Raw genomic sequence first — 22,797 nt, 5'->3', positions numbered from 1 at the left:
GAAGAATATTGTTTTGTTTAAGCAGTAAGTCTAAAAATGAATTAGTCACAGGTTATATATTATGGAATTTTATTTATTTGTATTTTTATTTTTTGAGATAGAGTCTTACTCTGTCCCCCAGGCTGGAGTGCAATGGTATGATCTTGGCTCACTGCAACCTCTGCCTCTTGGATTCAAGTGATTCTCCTGCCTCAGCCTCCCAAGTAGCTGGGATTACAGGCAAGTGCCACCACGCCTGGCTAATTTTTGTATTTTTAGTAGAGACAGGGTTTCATTATGTTGGCCTGACTTGTCTCACTCAGGTGATCCACAGGCCTTGGCCTCCCAAAGTGCTAGGATTACAGGCATGAGCCACCATGCCCAGCCTATTACGAAATTTTAATATCAGGATGAAGAAATCAAGAATTTTCCCTTAAAGAAGGTTAATAAAGTGGAGTAAGCTAGATTCTCCCAATTCCTCTTCTAATTATAGTCTCCAAGAGCAAAAATAATTGTGGAAACCTTAAATGTAAGGATGTAACACTTCAGAAAGGATTATTTTAATGTCCTATTCCAAAACTTCTTTTGGGGTGTAATGGTTCAAGCCTGTAAGTCCAGCACTTTAGGAGACTGAGATGGGAGGATTGCTTGAGGCCAGGAATTTGAGACCACCCTGGGCAACACAACAAAGCCTCATCTCTACAAAAAGTGAAAAATGCAGCTGGGAGTGATGGTGCATGCCTATAGTCCCAGCAACTTGGGAGGCTGAAGCAGAAGAAACACTTAAGCCCAGGAGTTTGAGGTTGCAGTGAGCTATGATCACACCACTATACTCCCTCCTGGGTGACAGAGCAAGACCCCATCTCCAAAAACAAAAAAACTTTTTTTTTTTTTTAATTGCATTTTAGGTTTTGGGGTACATGTGAAAATCATGCAAGGTTGTTGCATAGGTGCACACGTGGCAGTGTGATTTGCTGCCTTCCTCCCCTTCACCTATATCTGGCATTTCTCCCCATGCTATCCCTCCCCAACTCCCCACCCCGACTCAGTCCCCCCCACTGCCCCCCAACAGACCCCAGTGTATAGTGCTCCCCTCCCTGTGTCCATGTGTTCTCATTGTTCAACACCCACCTATGAGTGAGAACATGTGGTGTTTGATTTTGTGTTCTTGTGTCAGTTTGCTGAGAATGATGGTTTCCAGGTTCATCCATGCCCCTACAAAGGACGCGAACTCATCGTTTTTGATGGCTGCATAATATTCCATGGTGTATATGTGCCACATTTTTCCTGTCCAGTCTATCACTGATGGGCATTTGGGTCAAAAAAACTTTTTAGAATTGGAAACTAATCATCTCTGTACTCTTAGTACAGTTCCTGGCATAAAATAGATACTTGACAAGTGTTTGTGAAAGGAAAGTAAGGAGAGAAGAAAGGAAAGCTTGGGATGTAGGCTGTAAAGAAATGTGATTTTAAAAAAGATGAACTTTTTAGAGTTCCCTAGGGCTATTTCCTTCCCCTTTAGCCCTCTCAAGATAGAGTTACCTGATGCAGGCTGGAATTTGGCGGGAGCGGACCCTCCCATTGGTTTAGAAGTTGCTTTAGTGGGTGCAGCAGGCTTGGCTGGCATGTTAGCTTTGGCTTTCTCTAGCATGGCCAATACCTGATCTTTAGAAGTTGGCTAGAGAGACAAAATAACATAAAAAGTGAGAGGTCACATAAATGATAAAGTCATACTAAGCTTACAAACAAATCCTCTGTCAAACAAATGACAGAGCTCCTAGTTTTGAAATACCAGTGCAGTAAGGGAGGCAGTGCACGGTGTCAGAGAAGTCACACACATTATGAAGTCACACTAAAGTAGGTATCATTCTAGAAGGTCACAGTTTTCACCCCTGTGAAGTCAGCAGATTTTTACTTCTACACTGCTAAATATTTTATTTTTGCTTGTTATGATTTCAAATTGAGACTCACAGGGAGGTAATATGGTTTTTTGCTCATATAAATTCATATCCAATATATACATATTTTTTTTTGAGATAGAGTTTTGCAATCGTTGCTCAGGCTGGAGTGCAGTGGCACAATCTCGGCTCTTGAAAACCTCTGCCTCCTGGGTTCATGTGATTTGCCTGCTTTAGCCTCCCAAGTAGCTAGGATTACAGGCTTGCACCACCACACCCAGCTAATTTTTTTGTATTTTTAGTAGAGACAGGGTTTCACCATGTTGGCCAGACTGGTCTTGAACTCCTGACCTCAGGTGATCCACCTGCCTCGGCCTCCCAAAGTGCTAGGATTACAGGCGTGACCCACTGTGCCTAGCCCACGTTCAATATTTTTTTAATAGCCTTAACAGCAGTAGCAGCAACAAGAAGTAGTACCTTTAGTTTCCCAGTAGCCTTGGCCATTTTTTCATATCCTAAATGCATCATGAAGAATGGTAAGGCATCTTGGGCCTTCTTTCGCACATCTCCATTTCGATCTTCTAGGCAGGAGTAGAGATGAGGAACACAAAGGATAAGGTCTGTAGGGGTGGAACGAAGAGTAGGTAGTTTCTCAGCCAGCCAGCCCAGAAGCTGCCAAAAGAAATAAAGACTAGTTATACACTTCAAATGAAGATTGTTATTTATGATCGTAGGCTTATTGATTTCATTAGTCTCAAGCACTGAATTAGCTTTCACACTAACTTTCTAATATAAAATCAGTACTTTTCATAATTCAAGAACTGTGCTATATTTAAATAATATATGCAATGATGACAATCATCTTTAAGATAAGGACACATTTCTTTGGACTCTATTTGGATATTAAATTACAAAGGTTTAATAGTTCTTAATGCACTTTAAAGATGAAAAACTTTTACTTATCTTAGCTAGAAGACCCAAAGCACTTATTGTGATGAGAAGGTTACACATTTTACCAAGACTTCTATTTTCTGCCTTATGTTGACATTTTTTTCTATATATCCCTAAAATAGTTCATATTTGTATTTTTCTTTTTTGAGGGTTTCACCTCCATCACCCAAGCTGGAGTGCAACGGCATAATCTTGGCTCACAGGCCAATGGGATTGGCTTTTGTCATGCAGCATAATTCCTTGGAGATTTATCTGAATTGATACATTTACCAGCAATTTGTTCTTAATTGCTAAATAGTGTTCCACGTATGGATGTACAAGAGATTTGTTTAACCATTCTGACCTATTGAAAGATTTCTGAACAGTTTCTGGTTTTTGGCCATTATGCAGTCAAATCCTCTACCCTTGAGCTATAACCCTGGTTTTTGGCTACTATGACTGAAGTTGTCATGAACATTTGTACATAGGTTTTTGTATGGACATAAATTTTCATTTTTCTGAAATAAATGCCCAAAAGCGCAATTGCTGGCTCACATAGTAATTGCATGTTTAGTTTTATAAGAAAATGCCAGCCAGGTGTGGTGGCTCACGTTTGTAATCCCAGCACTTTCGGAGGCCGAGGCAGGCAGATCACCTGAGGTCAGGAGTTCCAGACCCAGCCTGACAAACATGGAGAAACCTTGTCTTTACTAGGGTGGCTGAGGCAGGAGAATCCCTTGAACCCAGAAGGTGGAGGTTGTGGTGAACCAAAATCACGCCATTGTACCAGCTTAGGCAACAAGAGCGAAACTCTATCTCAAAAAAAAAAAAAAAAAAAAAAAAAGCCAAACAGTTTCCTGAAGTGGCTGTTCCATTTTACACTGCCAGCAGCAATGCATGACTTTTTAGGTTTTAGCACTTCTGACGATTGTACAGTGATATTTCATCATAGTTTTAATTTGCATTTCTCTGGTTGCTAATTAACACTGCATATCTTTCATTGGCTTATTTGTCATCTGCGTTTCCTCTCCAGTGAAATGTCTGTTCATGTCGTTTGCCCCATTTTCTTTTTTTTAATTAATTAATTAATTAATTAATTATTTGCTATAAGGGACCTGAGACCATTTTCTTTTTTAAAAAAATTTTCCCCCTAAAGCAGGCTTGGCTATGGATACCCATTTTCTGATTTTTTTTTTTTTAAACTATTGAATTTTCAGAGTTCTCTGTATATTCTTGGTATTAGCCCTTAATTGGATACTGGCTTACAAATCTTTTCTGTTATTCCGTAGCTTGTCTTATTATTTTCATGTGGTTTTTTTGCAGAGTAAAAGTTTTTAATTTTCACATGGTCCAATTTATCATTTTTCCTTTTATGGATTATGGTTTTGGTTTTAAATCTAATAATTCTTTTCCAGATTTATACACTAGAGATGTTCTAGTTTGTGCTTAAAAGTTCTATAGTTTTATGTTTTACATTTAAGTCCATAATTTGTTTTGAGACAGTGAAGTTTAGGTTGAGGTTCGTTCATTTTTTTGTTTATAGATGTCCAATTGCTCCAGTATCATTTGTTGAAAAGACTATACTTTCTCCATGGAATTACTTTTGTAGTTTTGTAAAAAATTAGTTGATCATATTAGTGTGGGTCTATTTCTGGGTTCTCTCTTTTGTTCCACTGATCTATGTGTCTATCTCTACCCCCATCCTCCCACTACCACAATCACAGTGTCTTGATTATATTAGCAATATAGTAAGCTAATTGTAAAGTGATTCTTCCTATTTTTTTTTTCCTTCTTTGCCAAAATTGTTTTAGCTACTCTAGGTCCTATGCCTTTCCATATAAATTTTTGCATAAACATATGTTTGTCTATTAAAAAAACCTTGCTGGAATTTTGAAAGGAACTGCATTAAACCTATAGATTAATTTGCCGAGAACTGACATCTCAACTATGTTGAATCATCCAATCCACAAACACAGTATGTCTCTTCATTTATTTAGGTCCTGTTTGAATTCTTTTGTCAGCAGTCTATAATTTTCAGCATACATATATACATATGGATTTCATTTTCTTTGGAGTGACTAACACTATTGTGTTTTTAACTTTTTTTCACATTTATTGTAGTATAAAGAAATATGATTGATTTTTGTGTGTTGGTTTTGTATCTTGCAATCTTGCTGAACTCACTGATTACTTCTAGGAGCTCTACTAGTTCTAGGAGTTCATAGATTTCTTGGAATCTTCTACGTATTCATGTTATCTGCAACTAGGAACAGTTTTCTTTATTCTTTTTCTATTTTGTTTCTTTTTCTTGCCTTATCACAGTGACTAGAACTGCTAGTACTATGTTGAGTAACAGCAGTGAATGTCAACATCCTTGCCTTGTTCCAGATCTGATGGGGAAAGCATTCAGTCTTTCACCCTTAAGTTTCTTTTTTTTTTTTTTTTGAGACGAGTCTGGCTCTGTCACCCAGGCTGGAGTGCAGTGTCACAATCTCGGCTCACTGCAACCTCCACTTCCCAGTTCAAGCGATTCTCCTGCCTCAGCCTCCCGAGTAGCTGGAATGACAGGCACCCGCTACTATGCCCAGGTAATTTTTGTATTTTTAGTAGAGAAAAACCCGTCACTACCATTTGGGCCAGGATGGTCTTGATCTCTTGACCTTGTGATCCGCCCGCCTCCACCTTCCAAGGTGCCACCACGCCTGGCCCTCACCATTAAATTTCATGTTATCTGTAGAGGTTGTTATGCAGATGCTGTTTATTGAGGTAATTCTCTTTCATTACTAACTTACTGAGAGTTTTTAATCATGAATCCATGTTAGATATGTCAAATGCCTTTTTTTGCATCAATTGATATAATCATATGAATTTTGTTATTCTGTTGTTATGATTACACTGATGGATTTTTGAATGCTTATTTTTATTTTTATTCTTTTTTGAGACAGAGTTTCGCTCTTGTCACCCAGGCTGGAGTTCAATGGTGCGATCTGGCTCACTGCAATGTCCACCTCCCGGGTTCAAGTGATTCTCCTACCTCAGCCTCCCGAGTAGCTGAGATTACAGACACCCGCCACCATGCCTGGCTAATTTTTGTATTTTTAGTAGAGATGGGGTTTCACCACATTGGCCAGTGTGATCTCGAACTCCTGACCTCAGGTGATCCACCTGCCTTGGCCTCCCAAAATGGTGGGATTACAGGCGTGAGCCACTGGCAGCCTAGCCTTTTTTTGAGACAGAATCTTGCTCTGTTACCCAGGCTGGAGTGCAGTGGCTCACTGCAACCTCTGCCTCTGGGTTCAAGCAATTCTCCTGCCTCAGCCTCCCAAGTAGCTGGGATTACGGGCCCGTACCATTACGCCCAGCTATTTTTTTTTGAGATGGAGTCTTGCTCTGTCACCAGGCTGGAATGCAGTGGCGCAATCTTGGCTCACTGCAACCTCCACCTCCTGGGTTCAAGCGATTCTTCCGCCTCAGCCTCCCGAGTAGCTGGGACCACAGGCGTGTGCCACCACGCCCGGCTAATATTTTTGTATTTTTAGTAGAGACAGGGTTTCACCGTGTTGGCCAGGATGGTCTCGATCTCTTGACCTCGTGATCCGCCTGCCTCAGCCTCCTAAAGTGCTGGGATTACAGGTGTGAGCCACCGCGCCTGGCTGCTACGCCCAGCTATTTTATTTGTATTTTTAGTAGAGACAGAGTTTCACCATGTTGAGCAGGCTGGTCTCGAACTCCTGACCTCAAATGATCTGCTTGTCTCAGCCTCCCAAAGTGCTGGGATTACAGGCATGAGCCACTATACCCAGCCTCTATTTTTATGTTTTGATTAGAACCTCAGATTTTAATAAGAGCTATTTATGACAAACCCACAGCTAATATCATACTGAATGGGCAAAAGCTGGAAGCATTCCCTTTGAAAACTAGCATAAGATAAGGATGCCCTCTCTCACCACTCCTATTCAACATAGTATTGGAAGTTCTGGCCAGGACAATCAGGCAAGAGAAAGAAATAAAGGGTATTGAAAAGGGAAAAGAGAAAGTAAAATTATCTATGTTTGCAGATGACATTATTGTATATTTAGAAAACCCCATCTTCTCAGCTCAAAAACCCCTTAAGCTGATGAGCATCTTCAGCAAAGTCTCAGAATACAGAATCAATGTGCAAAAATCACAAGCATTCCTATACACCAATAATAGACAAACAGCCAAATCATGAGCAAACAAACTCCCATTCACAATTGCTATAAAGAGAATAAAATACCTAGGAATACAACCTACAAGGGGATGTGAAGGACCTCTTCAAGGAGAACTACAAACTACTGCTCAAGGAAATAAGAAAGGACACAAACAAATGGAAAAACATATTCTGGTCCTGAGCGAGCAAAAAGATTTGGGCAAGAACCTGCGCGGGAGCCGGGCCGGGCGGTGCGAGCGCGCAGGCGAGGCCGAGGGGGCGGGCTGCCACTCTGGAATCTGCGAACCCCAGTCGGTGCCGCATCCCCATCCCGCAGCCATGGCCACCTACAAACTGGTGGTGATCTGGCACGGCGAGAGCGCGTGGAACTTGGAGAACCGCTTCAGCGGCTGGTACGACGCTGATCTGAGCCCGGCGGGCCACGAGGAGGCGAAGCGTCGCGGGCAGGCGCTGCGAGATGCTAGCTATGAGTTTGACATCTGCTTCAGTGCAGAAGAGAGCGATCTGGACCCTCTAGACAGTGCTAGATGCCATTGATCAGATGTGGCTGCCAGTAGTGAGGACTTGGCGCCTCAATGAGCGGCACTAAGGGGGTCTAACTGGTCTCAATAAAGCAGAAACTGCTGCAAAGCATGGTGAGGCCCAGGTGAAGATATGGAGGCACTCCTATGATGTCCCACCACCTCCGAATAAGACTGACCATCCTTTCTACAGCAACATCAGTAAGAATCGCAGGTATGCAGACCTCACAGAAGATCAGTTACCCTCCTGTGAGTCTGAAGGACATGATTGCTAGAGCTCTGCCCTTCTGGAATGAAGAAATAGTTCCCCAGATCAAGGAGGGGAAACGGGTACTGATTGCAGCCCATGGCAACAGCCTCCGGGGCATTGTCAAGCATCTGGAGGGTCTCTCTGAAGAGGCTATCATGGAGCTGAACTTGCCGACTGGTATTCCCATTGTTTATGAATTGGACAAGAATTTGAAACCCATCAAGCCCATGCAGTTCCTGGGGGATGAAGAGACCGTGTGTAAAGCCACTGAAGCTGTGGTTGCCCAGGGGAAGGCCAAGAAGTGAAGGCCAGCCGGCAGACTGCTGTCCCCAGAAGCATATTCCCTGCGTGTTGCATCCCTCTACCCCTCCCTCCTGCACATGTCACACTGACCACATCTGTAGACATCTTGAGTTGTAGCTGCAGATGGGGACTGGAGGCTCCCATTTTCATTTTAGCCATTTTGTCTCCTGTACCCACTCCCTTCATACATTCTAGTTAGAATTGCACTTCTAGGGCACAAGTTCTCAGTCCAAGCTGTAGAAAGGCTCCCCTCATCCAACAGAGTTGAAAGGTAGTGACGGGTTTTTGCAAGTGCTTTGTTTACTAAGGACTTGAAGGGAGGAACATGCTAAGCCGTAACCAATGTAGAGAAGCAAGAGAGCCTGTCTGCCCCCAGGAGCCAGTCCTCTCTGCTCGTCTGCAGTCAGGCCACTGCCTGGAGACTCTAGTCATTCCAGTGGCAGATGAATGTAACCTGAGTGATGTGACAACTGCTTCCTCCCTGACCCCAGAGAAGCTGACTCTAGAAGGTTGGGATGAATCCTGAATCTAGTTTAGGTGTTACATTTACTTTTATATAAAAAAACAAAGTATAGTATATATAAATAGTACAAAACAATAACCCTTTTGGGGTTTCTTGTGGCAGTTGAAATAGTACCACATATGGTCATCAGAAAATAAACCATTCCTCATACCAATATGGGATCAGCTCCTTGACCTCTAAGGGGCAGGAGTGCTTCCTGCTGTGTGTTTCCAAATCCCTCCCCACCTTGTTTTGTAGCAGTGAAATGGCTCTTGGTCCTGTCCAAGTGTCTCACTGATTTCTAAATCATGTTTTAGTTTCTTGGCTCTGCCACATGGGTCCAGTGTTCCTTTGAGCATAACTGTACTAAATCCTTTTTCCAGATCAGTATAATAAAGGAGCGATGTGCAATTAAAAAAAAAAACATATTCCACACTCATGGATAGGAAGAATGAATATCCTGAAAATGGCCATACTGCTCCAAGTAATTTAGAGATTCAGTGCTATTCCCATCAAGCTTCCATTGACTTTCTTCACAGAATTACAAAAAACCACTTTAAATTTCATATGGAACCAAAAAAGAAGGCATATAGCTAAGACAATCCTAAGCAAAAAGAACATGCTGGAGGTATCATGCTACCTGTCTTCAAACTACAAGGCTACAGTAAACAAAACAGCATGGTACTAGTACCAAAATAGATATATAGATCAATGGAACAGAACAGAGGCCTCAGAAATAACACCCTACATCTATAACCATCTCATCTTTGACCAACCTGACAAAAACAAGCAATGGGGAAAGGATTCCCTATTTAAGAAATCGTGTTGGGAAAACTGGCTAGCTATATGCAGAAAACTGAAACTGGACCCCTTCCTTACACCTTATAAAAATATTAACTCAAGATGGATTAAAGTTTTAAATGTAAAACCTAAAATCATAAAAATCCTAGAAGAAAACCTAGGTAATACCATTCAGGACACAGGCATGGGTAAAGACTTCATGACTAAAGCACTAAAAGCAATGGCAACAAAAGCCAAAATTGACAAATGGGATCTAATTAAACTAAAGAGCTTCTGCAAAGCAAAAGAAACTATCATCAGAGTGAACAGGCAACCTACAGAATGGAAGAAAATTTTTGCAATCTGTCCATCTAACAAAGGGCTAACATCCAGAATCTACAAGGAACTTAAACAAATTTACAAGAAACAAACAACCCCATCAAAAAGCAGGCAAAGGATACGAAAAGACACTTTTCAAAGGAAGACATTTATGCGGTCAACAAACATATGAATAAAAGCTCATCATCAGTGGTCATTAGAGAAATGCAAATCAAAACCACAATGAGATACCATCTCATGCCAGCTAGAATGGTGATCATTAAAAAGTCAGGAAACAACAGATGCTGGCGAGGGTGTGGAGAAATAGGAATGCTTTTACACTGTTGGTAGGAGTGTAAATTAGTTCAACCGTTGTGGAAGACAGTGTGGCGATTCCTCAAAGATCTAGAACTAGAAATATCATTTGACCCAGCAATGCCATTATTGGGTATATACCCAAAGGATTCTACATCATTCTACTATAAAGACATATGTACATGTATGTTTATTGCAGCACTATTCACAATAGCAAAGACTTGGAACCAACCCAAATGCCCATCAATATTAGACTGGATAAAGAAAATGTGGCACATATACTCCATGGAATACTATGCAGCCATACAAAAATGAGTTCATGTCCTTTGCAGGGACATGGATGAAGCTGGAAACCATCATTCTCAGCAAACTAACACAGGAACAGAAAACCAAACACTGCATGTTCTCACTCATAAGTGGGAGCTGAACAACGAGAACACATGGGCACAGGGAGGGGAAACATCACACACTGGGGCCTGTTAAGGAGTGGGGGGATAGGGGAGGAATAGCATTAGGAGAAATACCTAATGTAGACGATGGGTTGATGGATGCAACAAACCACCATGGTACATGTATACCTATGTAACAAACCTGCATGTTCCGCACATGTATTCCAGAACTTAAAGTATAATCTTTAAAAACAAAAACAATACACACAAAAAAACCCCTCTGATTTTACCATTTAAATGTTTAAGAAAAGGGGAAAATCCCACAAAAAGCCTAGTGCTTTAAAAAGTGTTATTCATAAAGAAGCATGTAGGCCGGGCGTGGTGGCTCACGCCTATAATCCCAGCACTTTGGGAGGCCGAGGCGGGTGGATCACAAGGTCAAGAGATCGAGACCATCCTGGTCAACATGGTGAAACCCCGTCTCTACTAAAAATACAAAAAATTAGCTGGGCATGGTGGCGCCTGCCTGTAGTCCCAGCTACTCGGGAGGCTGAGGCGGGAGAATTGCTTGAACTCAGGAGGCGGAGGTTGCGGTGAGCTGAGATCACGCCATTGCATTCCAGCCTGGGTAACAAGAGCAAAACTCCGTCTCAAAAAAAAAAAGAAAAAAAGCATGTGAAAGAAAAAAATGGAAGCACATGAATACAAAAGCCCCAGGAATGTGGTTTCATTTGATTAACTATTTTAAAATGAAACTCATTCTAACCATAAATGTGTATTTATCAGACAGGCTCAAGCCCCTATGGAAGTAAATGACATGAGTAATGCACGTGATTAACTTATGATACTAACCTCTTGCCTCAAGAAAGGATTTTCCTTTTTCAGCTCTTCAGAAAGATCTTCTCCTTCCAGCCATTCCTTCATGCCAGTCTGTTCTGCCCAAGCATTCACAGTCGCTAGGGCAGCAGCTCGAACGTTGTTCTAAATGGAGAAGATAATCAGCAAAAATAACATCAACTACAGTTTGGAGCTACGGGGTGATCATTGTTGCTTTATCAACATGAACAATGGAGGGTTCTCTAAGGCCCACATGAACATACTTGAAACCATTTTCTCTGAAACAGAAACTAGTTTTACAATTGTACTAAAACTCCAACGTAAAGTAGAAATATAAAACTTCAAATTGTAAAACTTGTGCACTCAGTTAACAGGCAAAACAGTGAGTGATCTGGGCATAAAATATCATGTAAGAAGAATAAACTCTTAGATTTGTTTCTTGAATTTTTGGGGGCATTTATGTCTGTGTTTGTCTGGTAAAGAATGAAATTCTAAATGTTAAAGACCTCATAATGGTTAAGAGTGAAATTGCTAATTGATTGAAAATTAGTTATGTTTTCATATTAATTTATGTTAATATTAAAATAGCACAGTTCCTCAAATTAAATAAATTATGCAATAGTATAGAGATATTTCAATATTTAGTCTAAGGCTAAACATTGCAACCTTCAATGACATTTCAGTGACCTCTAGGACTATGAAACTACAAATATCTTGCTGAACTACTAGAATATCCCACTCTAATAGTTCAGGGAAATAAAAGTAGAAAATAACTTCATGAACCCCAAATTCACATATTTACTCACGATAGCAAAACGTTACACAGTTATTTTATAATCATAATAGCAACCATTTATTGTGTGCATACTATAGGAGACAGGCACAATAAAATGTACCTTACATACAGACTCATTTACTTCTGTAAGAAATTTCACAGATAAAGAAACTGACTCTCAATGAAGATAGCTTATCTAAAGGTCACAAAACTAGTAAGTGGTATCTGGTCACCTTAACTGGGCCTGGAAGATAAAAGTGTTTACTGTTTTTATTCTAATAATCTCATCTTTATAAAGTTTATAAGGTCTTTACATGTACTCTAAAAAGAGAATTATCTTTAACCCAAGAATGTGGCTGGCCTATTCCAGAATGGAGTTGTGGTGAAAAGAGTTAGGTTTACCTTGCTGTCTCCAAGCACTGTGATGATAGGAATGCCTAAATTTTTCACATGCTGCTTAATGTTTGGGCCCATGGCTACTGCCAGTTGTTGCAGGATATTCAACGTTTGTTGTACCTGAGTGAAAAGAGACAATACTTTATGTTGAAACCATAAGCAAGTTGTGTGCCAACTTTCTTAAGTTTGCTTTTATACTGTCAATACAGTAGGAGATTTCTGGCCTACACAAGAGACAGACATTAGCTTGTCATGCTATTCTCCTTAGTTTATTTTAATTAATTTTTAGGCAGTGGCCTCTCCTTTTATCATCAGTTTGTAAAACTGGATTATCAGAATTTTAGACCAGAGATTATACTACTCTACAATTTTAAAGTAAGGTAAAACCTAGTTTAAGGAAGCCCTGATATAAAAATCCACACTTAAAAATCAGATATTATTATGTTTATGTCTATTACAAGCAGTTTTATACAAATATATTCAATACTGGATTTCTGCATAAAGCAAATTCTGAGATTCATAAAAATTTGATGAATAAATCTGCCAACTACCAAGTTATCTTGAGATATACTTAATGAATTAAAGGCAGCTATTTCTAGTTCAGAGTAAATAAAGTAACCACTTATTTTTTGCTAGTGAAGGCTACACTGTAAAGGAAACTCCTGCAGCAGTGGGGAAGGGAGATAAAAAGAACAGCCATATGCTCCACATACCAAGATTTTATTTGAATCATTGAGTCGACTCTTCAAGGCAGTTGGAAGTTCACCTATATTTGGTTGGATAAATTTTGCTTCATTGATAATACCTGCCACTTCATCTAGGCCTTCTTTCCTGATCTTCCAATTCTTATCACCAATCTTAGATACCAACTCTGAAGTGATTTTATCACTGAAAAACAGAAAACAACCTTTAATTCCAGACTCCAAAAGAAAAAAATGATGATATCACACAAGTTCCCCTCACTGAATTCAAAACGACACCATTAAGGGTTCAATACAATGAATGAAATAAACCATTTCACAGACTGGAATCTACCTGATCTCTGTCCTTGGCAAAAGATCAACAACATCATTGCTCCCGTCATCTGGTTCATCTCCATCTTCTCCTTCATCTGTACCACTTGTGCTGTGCTTGGAAATCCCTCTGGTTGGAGCAGGTGGGCTTTGTCCCTGCATCTACACACATGAATGAGTAAGGCTAATGAAATTTATATAGAATATGGGAAAAAACAAATTAAAGAGGGTGCCTGTGTCAAGCTCTCATTCCTTTATAATACCTATTTACACAGTAGGTAATTTGATTACTACCTACAGTACAATTTTGAGACTATATGTCAAAAGGTAATTTTATACAAAACCTACTAGAAGGTGGGGTGTGGTGGCTCATATCTATAATCCCAACACTTTGGGAGGCCAAGGTGGGCAGATCACTTGAGGTCAGGAGTTTGAGATGAGCCTGGCCGACATTGTGAAACCCCATCTCTACTAAAAACACAAAAAATTAGCAGGGTGTGGTGGCACACACCTGTGGTCCTAGTTACTCAAGAGGCTGACACAGGAGAATCGCTTGAATCCAGGAGACAGAGGTTGCAGTGAGTTGAGATTGTGCCACTGCACTCCAGCCTGGGTGACAGAGCAAGATTCTGTCTCAAAAACAAAACAAAACAAAAGCCAAAAACAATTCCCCCAAAACCCATTAGAATTATGAAGCTGTCTTTTGACTCATATACTGAAGACAACACAGAGCAAGTCTGTCAACACTCAGCAATTTCATTTAGAAATATTATTTAAGGAGAGTAAAGTTTTTAAATTTATGTTTTTAATTTAAAATTTTTCAAAAATGTTATATTTGGCCAGGAACAGTGGCTCATGCCTGTAATCCTACCACTTTAAGAGGCTGAAGTGAGAGGACTGCTTGAGCCCAGGAGCTTAAGACCATCCTGGGAAACAAAGGGGGACCTTGTCTGTACAAAAAATTTTAAAAATTAGCCGGGCATGATGGCATGTGCCTGTGGTTCCAGCTATTTGGGAGCTAAGGCCAGAGGACTACTTGAGCCTGGAAGGTTGAGGCTTACTGTATGGCATGATCGTGTCACTGCACTCCAGCTTGGGTGAGAGAGTAGGATCCTGTCTCGAAAAATATAGTAAACAAAATGTTTTATTTAATGTACTTTTTGAACAGGTAATACATTTACAATGTTTGACATTGTATGAAAGAACATAAAGAGAAAAATCTCCCATTCTGTACCATAACTACCTAATTCTCTTCCTCATAAATAAAATCATCAGCTGGGTGTGGTGGCTAATGCCTGTAAACCCAGCACCTTGGGAGGCTGAAACAAGCAGATCACCAGATGTCAGGAGTTTGAGACCACCCTCACCCTGGCCAACATGGTGAAAACTTGTCTCTACTAAAAATACAAAAATTAGCCTGGCATGGTAGTGCGAGCCTGCAATCCTAGCTTTCCAGGTAATGAGGCTGAGGCAGGAGAATTTCTTGAACCTGGGAGGTGGGTTGCAGTGAGCCAAGGAAGCACCATTGCACTCTAGCCTGGGCAATAAGAGAGAAACTGCATCTCAAAAATAAAATAAAATAAAATAAATCTTTTTTTTTTTTTTGTGAGACAGAGCATCACTCTGTTGCCTAGGCTGGAGTGCAGTGGAAAGATCTTGGCTCACTGCAACCTCTGCCTCCCGAGTTCAAGTGATTCTTATGCCTTAGCCTCTAAAGTAGATGAAATTACAAGCATGTGCCACCATGCTTGGCTGATTTTTGTATTTTTAGTAGAGACGTGGCTTTGCCATATTGGCCAGGCTGGTCTTGAACTTCTGACCTCAAGTGATCTGCCTGCCTCGGCCTCCCAAAGTGCTGGGATTACAGGCATTAGCCACAAAGCCCAGCCAAAATAATCAATTTCTTACAAACTCTTCCAGAGATACTTTATTGTACATAAAAGTAAACACATACATATTCTTCACTCCAGAAAGACAGAGTTTCAGTACGTTGCCCAGGCTGGAATGCAGTGGTTTCACAGGTGTGATCCCACTACTGATTTGCATGGGAGTTTTGATCTGCTCTGTTTTCTTTCTTTTTTTTCTTTTGAGACAAGGTCTCTCTCTGTGACCTACGCTAGAATACAGTGGTATAAACCTGGCTGGCTGCAGCCTCAACCTTCTGGGCTCAGGTGATCCTCTCACCTTGGCCTCCTGTGTAGCTGGGACCACAAGCATGTGTCACTATGCCCAGCTAATTTTTAGAAATTTTTGTAGAGACAAGGTCTCACTTTGTTGCCCAGGCTGGTCTTGAACTCCTGGGCTCAAAGGATCCTCCTGCCTTGGCCTCCCAAAGTGCTGGGATTACAGGTATGAGCCACTGCACCTGGCTGACCTGCTCTGTTTCTGATCTGGGCCAGTTCACCTCTCCTTGGGTCACCTGGTGGTCTCAGGTCCTGGGAGGTCCCAATACTAATGCTGAACTTAGTGTGGACACCCAACTGGCATAGCACATTATAGCCCAAAACATCTGCACTTAAGCAATCCTCCTTCCTCAGTCTCCTGAGTAGCTGGGACTATAGGCCTGTATCACCACATCCAACAGTTTAGTCTTAATTAATATGAGATTCTCAAGTCCAATGGATTCTATCATTTGTGGAAATTTTACCTTCTCAAACTCTGCATCTATCTGGGATAGGAGGGCAGGCTTCTCATCCTCAAAGAACATTCGCAAAGAGGGACCAACATACAGATACATCACACCAAGCAGGGTTATGGCAGCAGTCCTTACAGCCTGCCAGACAGAAGAAAAAGAACTTTTTAAATCAGAAAAGAATCACAAAGATGACAATAATGCCCTATATATGTTGTTATGTACTCACTGGGTTTGTTGCAGCAAGAGCTGTCTTCACATTGCTAATGAAAGCTTTGACATTCAACCTAGAAGAAACATTTAGAATTAAAAGCAAACAAATGAAACCCTCAAAATACTCAATAGAGTTGTATAAAGCCAGACTCTAGGAATGGCTTCCTTTGGAGAAGTTCTCACTTTTTCTCTTCCTACACTATTTTATTTAAGACAGTCTTGCTCTGTCAAACTAGGCTGGAGTACAGTACCATGATAGCTCACTGCAACTTCCGCCTCTCTGGTTCAAGTGATTCTCATGCCTCAGCCTTCTGAACAGCTGAGATTATAGGTGTGCACCACCACACCCAGCTGCTTTTTTTTTTTTTTTGTATTTTTAATAGAGGCAGGGTTTCACCATGTTGGCCAGGCTGAGCTTGAACTCCTTACTTCAAGTGATCTGACTGCCTCGGCCTCCCAAAGTGTTGGGATTACAGGTGTGAGCCACTGCACCCAGCCTCCTACACTAACTTTAAAGTGAGCTTTAAATACTATCTATATGCTGACAATGCTATTATGCTTAATTACAATTCCTAAATCTAATCTTGAACTCTCCCCTGAACTCCAGATTCGTATCAACCAGCTAGCTGCCTTTGTGATATTTCCATTTGTATGCCCGGAAAACACAGCCTACATCTAATATGTTAAAGCCAAACTCTTGATTGTCCTCACTCCAATCCTAAAACCTGTTCCTCCCAGTCTTCTCTACCTCAGTAAAGAGCCACATTTTTCTTCCAGTTGCTCAGGCTATCCTTGATTTTTTGAAGTTATCCCTGACTTGTCTCTCTCTTATATCCTGTTCTGTTCTACATTTTAAATATATTGTCAGTTATAACACTTGCACTTCTACAATCTATGTCCAACCCACCAGAATTTATCAACAGGATTATTCCAATAGTCTACTAATTCATCTCCCTGTCTTTAATCTCCTCTGTTTTCTCTGACAAGAGTCAGAAAGAACCTGCTACTCTTATGCTCCAAAATCCCCTAATGCCTTCCCAACTTATTCAAAATGTTGAGGCCCACAAGACCTGGCCCCCTGTTCTTTTGCCAACTTCATCTCCTACCACTTCCTACCCACTCACTCATTGTCCTATAGCTACATTCTGAAGGAAATGTACTCCTTGCTATTTTAAATACATCACATGTGTCCTACCACAGAGCTTTTGGCATTTGCTCTTCCCTTGGTCAAGAATGCTCCTTTCTGATTATCACAGCTTGCTCTTTCATGTCCTGGTCTCCGCTCAAAAGTCATTTTTTCAGGAAGAACTTTTCAACTACCGTATAGAAAACAACACCATCTAAACTATACCATGTTGACTTCATTTAACCCCTCATCCTGCTTTACATAAATATATATGCAAAATACACACACACACACACACACACACATATTTTATACTTGAGATGAAATTTCACTCTCGTTGCCCAGGCTGGAGTGTAATGGCATGATCTCGGCTCACTGCAACCTCTGCCTCCAGTTCAAGTGATTCTTCTGTCTCAGCCTCCCAAGTAGCTGGGATTACAGGCATGCGCCACCATGCCTGGCTAATTTTGTATTTTTAGTAGAGACAGGATTTCTCCATGTTGGTCAGGCTGGTCTCGAACTCCTGACCTCAGGTAATCCACTTGCCTCAACTCCCAAAGTGCTGGGATTGCAGTCGTGAGCCACTGCACTTGGCGCATATATATATATATATATACACACACACACACACACATACACACACACACATGCATACATATATATACACACACACACACATACATATATATATGTATTTTTTAACTATTTATTACCTATCTTTCTTTACTCAACTATAACTCCCATGAAAAATAAATTGAATTTTGTTCATGATGTATTCTGAGGGACTGGAACAAACAATTGGAACATTGTAGTGGCCAATATGTAATTGTCTAATAAATGAATAAATGAAAGATCATAATAAAAAAAGAGGAAAATATTTATGTGGTTTTTATAAGTGACATGCCAAGAGAGCTATGTTATATCACAGACTACAATTAAGAGAAATTATAACAATACCCTCAACTATGAGAGAATACTACAGATAATAACATAATAAACAGTTCTTTGTTGTTCGAATGATAACTTCTAGAGTAGTGTTTTTTCAATCAGTAGAACTCAAAATACTGTTTACAAGATATTAAAAGGCATGTTGTAAAATGTAGCATGGCACGGAGAAAGGCAACATAGTATAGCAGTTATATCATTTTTTCTCCAAAGCAGAATGCCTGGATTAAAATCTCGGTTTTGTCACTTTCCTAACTACAACCAGCCTAAATTACTTAAACTTTCTATGCCTTAGTCTTCATCTATAAGATAGGGATAACATAATCCCTCACATAGTTTTTGACAATTAAATCAAATGAACTATGATTTAGAAAGTGTTTTTTGAATAAAGTAAACTGTATGAAGTTTTGTTTTAAATAAACTGTGCTCTATATGCAAGTAAGTTTGGGAACAGTGGGTTAAACAAAGTAAAACAAGCTCTTCTATTGCAGGATTTTTCAGAGCATTTAATTCGCCAAAGCACACTATAGGTATTCAAACAAATGTAATAACATACAGAAATTTCCTAATGTACTTGACTGGAAATCCTTGGAACTTGATTTTCTATGGGAAAGCTATTAATGCTTCAGGAAAAATAACTTATAGAGAACTCTTTCAGTGAATATCAAAAGGCAGGAACACAAGCCAATATTGACCTTTGAGAACAAAGGTAATTTTCTTTTATACAAATGACACAACCCAGCTCTAGCTCTTCAGAAGTAAGCAGCAATAGCTATGACAAATCATGACTTAGAGACTGACAGAACATTTAATTATTTTCCACTTGATTTCATTCTGACTTACCCAGAAAAACCAAATTCTTTTATGGCATTTGATAGCCAATTCAGAGTTTCTGACTGATTTTTGGGATTCTTTTGTGAGAAAGCCATTGACATAACCTGGAATGGGGGAAAACAATAGATCTGTGTTTTAGCTCATATTTCTTTTTTTTTTTTTTTGAAGAAAAAAAAGGAAGAAAGAGAGAAAGAAAAAAAAAAGAAAGAAGAGGAAGAAAAAGGAAGAGAAAGAGGGAGAGAGAATGGGAGTATTGCTTTATTGCCCAGGCTAGCATGCAGTCTAAAAATGGGAAGTGAAAACCTCTTTTATGCCAATAATTGTGCTTAACAATGGAGACAGGAAGGAATAAGGGAAGAAAATAACAAACAAGCAGCCAACCAATATTTCAATTAAACCTATGAAATGCTATGCAATTATTGAGGAGTGATTTACTTCCAATTATGTAGTCACTTTTGGAATAGGTGTGATATGGTACTGATAAGAAAGTGTGTTTTGTGTATTTGAAGTGGAGAGTTCTATAAATGTTTATTAAGTTTACTTGTTCCAGGTCTGAGTTCAAGTCCTGGATATCCTTGTTAATTTTCTATCTCGTTGATCAGTCTAATATTGACAATGTGATGTTACAGTCTCCCACTATTATTGTGTGGGAGGCTAAGTCTCTTTATAAGTCATTAAGAACTTGTCTTATGTATCTGGGTGCTCCTGTATTGGGTACGTGTATATTTAGGATCGTTAACTTTTCTTGTTGCATTGATCCTTTTACTACTATGTAATGTCCTTCTTTGCCTCTTTTGATCTTTGTTGCTTTAAAGTCTATTTTATCAGAGGTGAGAATTGCAACTCCTGCTTTTTATTTATTTATTTTTGCTCTCTGGTTGATACATCTTCCTCCGTCCCTTTGTTTTGAGTCTTTGTGTGTCGCTGCATGTGAGATGGGTCTGGATACAGCATACTGATGGGTTTTGGCTTTTTATCCAGTTAATATTATATATGAGTTTAATACTGCCATTTAATGCTAGCTGGCTGTTTTGCCCATTAGTTGATGTAAGTTCTTCATTATGTTAATGCTGTTTACTTTTTGATATATTTTTGGAATATTTTTGGAAAGGCTGATACTAGTTGTTCCTTTATATGTGTAGTGCTTCTTTCAGAAGCTCTTGTAAAGCACGTCTGGTGATGGTGAAATCTCTAAGTACTTGCTTGTTCACAAAAGATTTTATTTTTCCTTCGCTTTTGAAGCTTAGTTTGGCTGGATATGAAATTCTGGGTTGAAAGTTCTTTTCTTTAAGGATGTTGAATATTGGCCCCCACTCTTTTCTGGCTTGTACGGTTTCTGCTGAGAGATCTGCTGTAAGTCTGATTGGTTTCCCTTTGTGGGTAACCTGACCTTTATCTCTGGCTGCTCTTAGTATTTTCTCCTTCATTTCAACCCTAATGAATCTGACGATTATGTGCCTTGGGGTTGGTCTTCTTGAGGAATATCTTTGTGGTGTTCTCTGTATTACCTGGAGTTGAATATTGTCCTGCCTTACTAGGTTGGGAAAGTTTTCCTGAATAATATCCTGAACAGTATTTTCCAACTTGGATTCATTCTCTTCGTCACATTCAGGTACACCTATCAAACGTAGATTAGGTCTTTTCACATAGTCCCATATTTCTTGGAGACTTTGCTCATTCCTTTTCATCCTTTTTTCTCTAATCTTGACTTCTCATTTTATTTCATTAAGTTGGTCTTCGACCTCTGATATTCTTTCTTCTGCTTGATCGATTCGACTGTTAAAACTTGTGCATACTTCGTGAAGTTCTCGTGTTGTGTTTTTTAGCTCCATTAATTCACTTATACTCCTCTCTAAATTGTCTATTCTCGTTAGGATTTTGTCAAACCCTTTTTCAAAGTTCTTAGTTTCTTTGCATTGGGTTAGAACAAGTTCTTCTTTTAATTTACAGAAGTTTCTTATTATCCACCTTCTGAAGCCTGCTCCTGTTAATGGAATGCACTTGTTCTCCATTAGGCCTTGTTCCGTTGCTGACGAGGAACTGTGATCCCCTGTAGAGGGAGAGGCATTATGATTTTGGGTATTCTCAGCCTTTTTACGTTGGTTTCTTCCCATCATTGTAAATTTATCCACCTGTCATCTTTGTGATTACTGACTTTCAAATTAGGTCTCTGAGTGGACGTCCAACTTATTGATTCCCAGCACCGAAATGTGAGCAATCCATTGTGCTGGCCAAAACAGCGGTGTTAAGACTGATGGTGCTTTTCTGCCCAGGAATCTCCAGTCTAGCTCCCTTCTTGAGTCTGTCCTTCAATCAGGTGAATATGCGACTCTGTCTTCCCGGAGCTCCAAACAACATCGGCCAAACAAAAGGGGACCCAGTCCCACTCACTCTGCACCAAGAACTGCCGCACCGAGGCGCCGGCGAAACCGCCACACCGGCCACAAGAGTCGTGCTGGTGACCTGTGGGGCTCCTCCGCTGGGAATCTCCTGGTCCGTGAGCAACAAAAATTCATCTGAAAGTGTGGCGTCCTCTCGTTCTCTGCGCTTTCACTGAGAGCTACAATCCCAAGCTGCTAGTGATCAGCCATCTTGGATCTCTCTCCCTTATCTCATATTTCTTATAGAAATATACCACTACATTAAGGCAGATGTGCATTAAACATAGTTTTCAAACAACTAACAAGCATGCTTTAGGAACAAGAGTTAACCTACACAAGAAAATGAGGTGAGTGACAATAGGACTAAAAGCATTCTGGACTGTTTATAGCTTTTCAGCAATTACTCAGCATTATAATGTCTTTTTTTTTTTTTTTTAAGAGACAAGGTCTTGTTCTGTCACCCTGGAGTACAATGGCACAATCATGAATCATTGCAGCCTCGAGCTCCTGGGCTCTCTCACCTTCTATAGAATTTTTGTTTTATTTTGTTTTGAGACAGAGTCTCACTCTATTGCCCAGGCTGGAGTACAGTGGCGTGAACTCAGCTCACTGCAACCTCTGTCTCTAGAATTCAAGAGATTCTCCTGCCTCAGCTTCCCTAGTAGCTGTAATGCCTAGTAGCTGGCATTACAGGTGCACACCACCATGCCTGGCTAATTTTGGTGCTTTTAGTAGAGACGGGGTTTCACCTTGTTGGCCAGGCTGGTCTCAAACTCCCGGCCTCAAGTCATCCTCCTGCCTCAGCTTCCCAAAGTGCTGAGATTACAAAGTGCTGCATATACCGAATATTTTTGACTAAGATAAATTTTCATCACTAGGCAATAAATTATTTTTAAAGGTAAAAACAAAAATGCAGTATCAAAGAACCGGATGTGGTGGCTTACGCCTGTAATCCTAGCACTTTGGGAGGCCAAGGCAGGTGGATCACCTGAGGTCAGGAGTTCAAGACCACCCTGGCCAACATATTCAAATCCTGTTTTTACTAAAAATACAAAAATTAGCCAGGTGTGGTGGCAGGCACCTGTAATCCCAGCTACGTGGAAGGATGAAGCAAGAGAATCACTTGAACCTGGGAGGGTTGCAGTGAGCCGAGATCGTGCCACTGCACTCGAGCCTGGGCGCCAGAGGGAGAATCCATCTTAAAAAAAATGCAGTATCAAAAAAGATTTTACTTGAGAAGATAAAAACCAATCTTTAATTAGTAAGTT

The 22,797-nt window shown here is 40.2% G+C and overlaps 1 protein-coding gene and 1 pseudogene across 2 annotated transcripts in view; one reads left to right on the top strand and one right to left on the bottom strand.

The window, feature by feature from the left end:
* CKAP5 (cytoskeleton associated protein 5) overlaps positions 1 to 22,797 on the bottom strand; it is a 113,519-nt gene that overhangs the window by 25,674 nt on the left and 65,048 nt on the right. For both annotated transcript variants that reach the window (XM_064364966.1, XM_064364967.1), the window contains exons 18-26: positions 19,158 to 19,252; positions 16,260 to 16,317; positions 16,046 to 16,171; positions 13,421 to 13,560; positions 13,099 to 13,273; positions 12,392 to 12,505; positions 11,230 to 11,358; positions 2,355 to 2,549; positions 1,522 to 1,657 (exon numbers count right to left, since the gene is read on the bottom strand). In XM_064364966.1, coding sequence (XP_064221036.1) covers positions 1,522 to 1,657; positions 2,355 to 2,549; positions 11,230 to 11,358; positions 12,392 to 12,505; positions 13,099 to 13,273; positions 13,421 to 13,560; positions 16,046 to 16,171; positions 16,260 to 16,317; positions 19,158 to 19,252 — 1,168 coding nt within the window. The remainder of the gene's footprint in view (positions 1 to 1,521; positions 1,658 to 2,354; positions 2,550 to 11,229; positions 11,359 to 12,391; positions 12,506 to 13,098; positions 13,274 to 13,420; positions 13,561 to 16,045; positions 16,172 to 16,259; positions 16,318 to 19,157; positions 19,253 to 22,797) is intronic.
* Positions 7,318 to 8,124, top strand: LOC105717337 (phosphoglycerate mutase 1-like; annotated as a pseudogene).

Source organism: Aotus nancymaae, unplaced genomic scaffold, assembly GCF_030222135.1.
Source record: "Aotus nancymaae isolate 86718 unplaced genomic scaffold, 86718_ANA_hifiasm-v0.15.2.pri h1tg000059l, whole genome shotgun sequence".
Lineage (NCBI taxonomy): Eukaryota > Metazoa > Chordata > Mammalia > Primates > Aotidae > Aotus > Aotus nancymaae.
The sequence above is the reverse complement of the archived record's forward strand: the minus strand, read 5'-3'. Positions and strand labels throughout refer to the sequence as shown.